Genomic DNA, 4,183 nt, shown 5'->3' with positions numbered 1-4,183 from the left:
GTCTTCTCTGGTTCCAGTGGCAGTCCTGGTGGAAAAGCACTCAACAGCCAAGCTGCTGAGCCTGGGTCTGCCAGAAAGAACTGCAGAAATTGTAGGAAAAGAGCTTAAAAAGAGGCCAAGCTTTTCTTTTTGATGGCTTTCACTCTGTCTGTGGGGTGGATTTTGTGTGCAGACCATCTAGATTTGAGTACATACTAGTTACTGTGACAACTTGGGCCAGCAAACTCCAGACAAGCTAAAATCTTCCAAACTTTTCTCCTAGCAGTCACCTTTTGAGCTTCTTGCCTTGTGCTTGAGTGTAGGCATGAGTAGACTGTTTCCATCATCCTCCTGGGCGGTTGTTTTCTGTTGTCCCACTTCTGAAACATATGCCAAAAGAACCAGCAGCTCCTTTCATTACTCCCTGAAGACTCGTGAACTCTTTAGACACCAGCATAAGTTCTCTGTGGGAAGTCTTGGATGGGACATGGGACTGCTGGTGCTTGAGCCCCATGGATGGGTTGTGCCTGGTGCTCTGTGGGGATTTGGCTGTGGGTTTCTGAGAGGGCAACGTGGCAAATGGAAAAACATGTTTGTGTTCAGCTGGGCCAAGATGAAAGGAAGACAAATTGGAAGAAATGACTTTCTGAACTGAGGGTTTCCAAGGTTTTATGATTGCAGGATGATAAAGAATGATTTCATGGGACTCCTGACACCTTTATACCACTGTGCCAAGGTAGAAGTCATCTCTTCCACCATAGCTTCTGTCACTTATCTTTGTCTTGTTCTTATTCCAGATAGTATTTATAGTTTCTGGTGCTGTCACCTGCTGCAGTGTATCCTCAAGGAAAATCTTGCCTCTGGCTTCTTCTTCTTCTTCTTCTGGGGCTGGTGTGCTCTGGCACAACGTGGGGGCTGCAGCATCTGGGGGTGGGAGAAAACAAATAAATACCCGAGACTTGGGTGGTATTTGGTCTGAAATGGCAGCTGAAGGGTGTGATGTGTGGTGTGGAGGAAGACAAAAGGCAAAGCACCACTTAATGACTTTAATCCCCCAAGAGGTACCCGTTGGGCATTGCCTCATGCTGGGGTAGGCCAGCCCATGGTTTGTAGGTCAGAAGCATTTCTAGCTAAATGCCCAAATGCCCACACTAAAGCCAAACTGCTCTGACTCTTCTCTTCTCTTCTCTTCTCTTCTCTTCTCTTCTCTCTTCTTCTCTTCTCGGCAGATTCCAGTGACAGTTGGATCACCCTGAGATGAACCACCCATAGCTGGGGCTGGCCCCAACACCAGGGCTCCTGCCCTGGGATGATGAGGAGACATCTACCAGCTTAACAGGAAGATTTTGTGGCCGTGGTTGTTTTGGGGTTTGGGTTTTTGGGGGGGTTTTTGTTTGTTGTTTTTTTTTCTTGAACCTTGTGAAATTTCATGTGACGTCGGAGCAGCTTCCTGCACCTCCCTTGTGTCACCTCTCAGCTGAGGGCTCGGTGGTGAAGGGCCACCACCATGGCAGCGAAGCAGCCCCCACCTCTGATGAAGAAGCACAGCCAGACTGACCTGGTGAGCAGGCTGAAGACACGCAAGATCCTGGGGGTTGGCGGGGAGGACGATGACGGCGAGATCCATCGCTCAAAGGTGAGCACAGGGGAGAGGGAAACCTGAGGGCAAATGATGGAAAGAGACCTTCTGCCTGGGCACACCGAGGTGGTGTGGTTTTGGTTTTTTCTCAGCATCTAACTTTTGCAAGAAACAAGGCTGCCAGCTCCATGGGGCTCTTCTGAAATGAGGGGTGAAGGCTGTGGTGGCACAAGCCATGCTACTTCTGAGCAGTGGTAGCCTGCTGAGTGCACGGGAGCTGCCCAAATTGGCTTTCCGTGGTAATGGGGTGAGCTCTGCCCTCCAAATGCTTTAATCCATCCCTGAAATTGTATTGCTGAGACACCCCTGGGCTAGCTCAGAGCTGCTGCTCTGGGTAGGACCCTCTAGGTAGGACCATGGCACTGCCAATGCCCACCAGCTGATGGCCTGGACACTGGAGCAATGATTTAAGCAATGGTGCTTCTCGGAAGAAGCCTGAAGTGCAAACAACCAACCTGCTTCAGTGAAATACCAGAGCTGGAGGACAAGGGTGAGACCTGCAGGAGCCCTGTCCTGGGTGTTCTCTGGAGAACTTGCTGGCAGGGCATTGCCTAGCTCCTGCAGAGCTCTCAGGGCTCTCTGCAACCAAAAGGTCCCTCTTGCTGGTCCATGTACCCTTGGGGAAGTCATGGCAGGGCTTTGCCCAAGGGGTCACAGATTAACCCCTTGTCTTCATCCTCCTTCCAACCTTCTTGGAGATAAACTCCCACGTGGGGTTAGGTATGCATTTTTGGGCTGGGAAATCATAGAATCACAGAACGGTTTGGGTTGGAAGGGACCTTAAAGCTCATCCAGTTCCAACCCCCCTGCCAGCAGCAGGGACACCTTCCACTAGACCAGGTTGCTCAAAGCCTCATCCAGCCTGGCCTTGAACACTTCCAGGGAGGAGCAGCCACAGCTTCTCTGGGCAACCTGGGACAGTCTCCCCAAACTCACAGCAAAGAATTTCTTCCTCACATCTCATCTCCATCTCCCCTCTTCCAGTTTCAAGCCATCACCCCTTGTTCTGTCACTCCCTGCCCTTGACCAAAGTCCCTCCCCAGCCTTCCTGGAACCCCTTCAGGTACTGGGAGGCCACTAGAAGGTCTCCCCGGAGCCTTCTCTTCTCCAGGCTGAACAGCCCCAACTCTCTCAGTCTGTCCTCACAGCAGAGGTGCTCCAGCCCTCGGATCATCCTCGTGCCTTCCTCTGGACTCACTGCCTAAGGCTGGGGAAGGGTCTGCTCAGTCACCTTGTGTCTTTTCTTTGAATTTCAGATTAGCCAAGTACTGGGAAATGAAATCAAGTTTGCTGTCCGGGAACCGCTGGGGCTCAGGTAAGGTGTTGGGCCACCTTGGAGCTGGGTCATCTGAGAGCCCTCAGCCATAGCATCCCTGCCAGCTCTGCCATGCCAGCATCGCTGCTCCTTTTGCAGGGGCTTCTCAAGGGCTTCAGGACCAGACTGGCCCTGGTTCCTTTCCCCCTTGAGGGTCTCAAGCTCTTGTCCTACAGCAGACACTGAGAACTGTAGAGCTGCAGGAGCTGCTGGTCTCATGCTGGCAGGATGGTGGCTCTGTGGGGACCTCACTCTGTGCCATCCTCTTGGCAGGGTCACTTCCCTCCTCTGCTTGGGTGAGGGGGATTGTGGCTGTGTCTCCCCAGTGAGACCAGTCTGCCCACTGCAGCTGGAGCTAGCGGGATGTGGGGAGCCCTGTTTTCCCATGGGCTGCCTGGGTTGTGTGAGGGAGGGGGGAGGATGGAGGCTGATGACCAAGCAGGAATCCTTTGCAAAGTAGGAGAGATGGGATGACTCTGATGCTCACGCCGGGTCCTCTGTCTTCCCTCCCACTGCAGGGTCTGGCAGCTGGTTTCCGCCGTCATGTTTTCTGGGGTTGCCATCATGGTAAGTGAGGGATGGTCCTGGGCACCACCGGCTCCCACTGCCCCACCATCACCCCACAGCCCCCTCTTTATCCCCTTCTTTGGCCTCCAGCAATTGCTGACGCATTGCTGACACCTTCTCTTGCGAGGCCTTTGCCCTCACCCTGTCTCGGTGATGAGCTTTGCCAGCGGTGTCCTTGGTTTGTTCCCATCACCGGCGTCTCTTTTCATTAGCAGGGTCATAAAGGACCCACGGCACGGCAGCCTGAGTCATAGAAACTGGCCGTGAAGCCAGTAGCTGACACGCTGATATTTCATGTGCCTCCTGGAATTTCCAATTTCCTGGCTGGTAGCTCCCATCCCATAAAGGTTTGATGTTGGAGCGCTGCTGCTGTCTGTCCCAGACGACACATTTTGGTGGCCCTGGCTGGTGCAGGCTGCTGAGTCTCTCCCTTGCTTCTGCCAGGCCCTCGCTTTCCCTGACCAGCTCTACGACACCATCTTTGAGGAGGAAGCAGCGAGCAGCAAGACTCCCATCCGGCTCTACGGAGGAGCCCTCCTCAGTGAGTGCCGTGCCACTGTACCTGGGACACCCCGCTGCCCCCGAGAGTAAGGGGACGAGGGGCCAAAATGGCAGGAGGGGACAAAGTCTGTGCCCAGCAGGACAACTGGGGAAGGAGAAGCTGGAGAGCAGCCCTGCAGAGA

General features: G+C 53.6%; 1 protein-coding gene across 1 annotated transcript; it reads left to right on the top strand.

Moving 5' to 3' along the window:
• Window positions 1–1,486: 1,486 nt before the first annotated feature.
• Window positions 1,487–4,087, top strand: LOC104524830 (tumor protein p53-inducible protein 11; the record flags this gene model as incomplete). Its single annotated transcript, XM_010167823.2, has 4 exons — window positions 1,487–1,615; window positions 2,875–2,933; window positions 3,452–3,500; window positions 3,945–4,087. Coding segments are annotated over exons 1-4 (380 nt in total), but the record flags the coding sequence as incomplete, so codon positions are not given.
• Window positions 4,088–4,183: the final 96 nt, after the last annotated feature.

Source organism: Antrostomus carolinensis, unplaced genomic scaffold, assembly GCF_000700745.2.
Source record: "Antrostomus carolinensis isolate BGI_N321 unplaced genomic scaffold, ASM70074v2 scaffold34595, whole genome shotgun sequence".
Lineage (NCBI taxonomy): Eukaryota > Metazoa > Chordata > Aves > Caprimulgiformes > Caprimulgidae > Antrostomus > Antrostomus carolinensis.
Note: the sequence above shows the minus strand (reverse complement) of the source record. Positions and strands in the feature narration are given on the sequence as shown.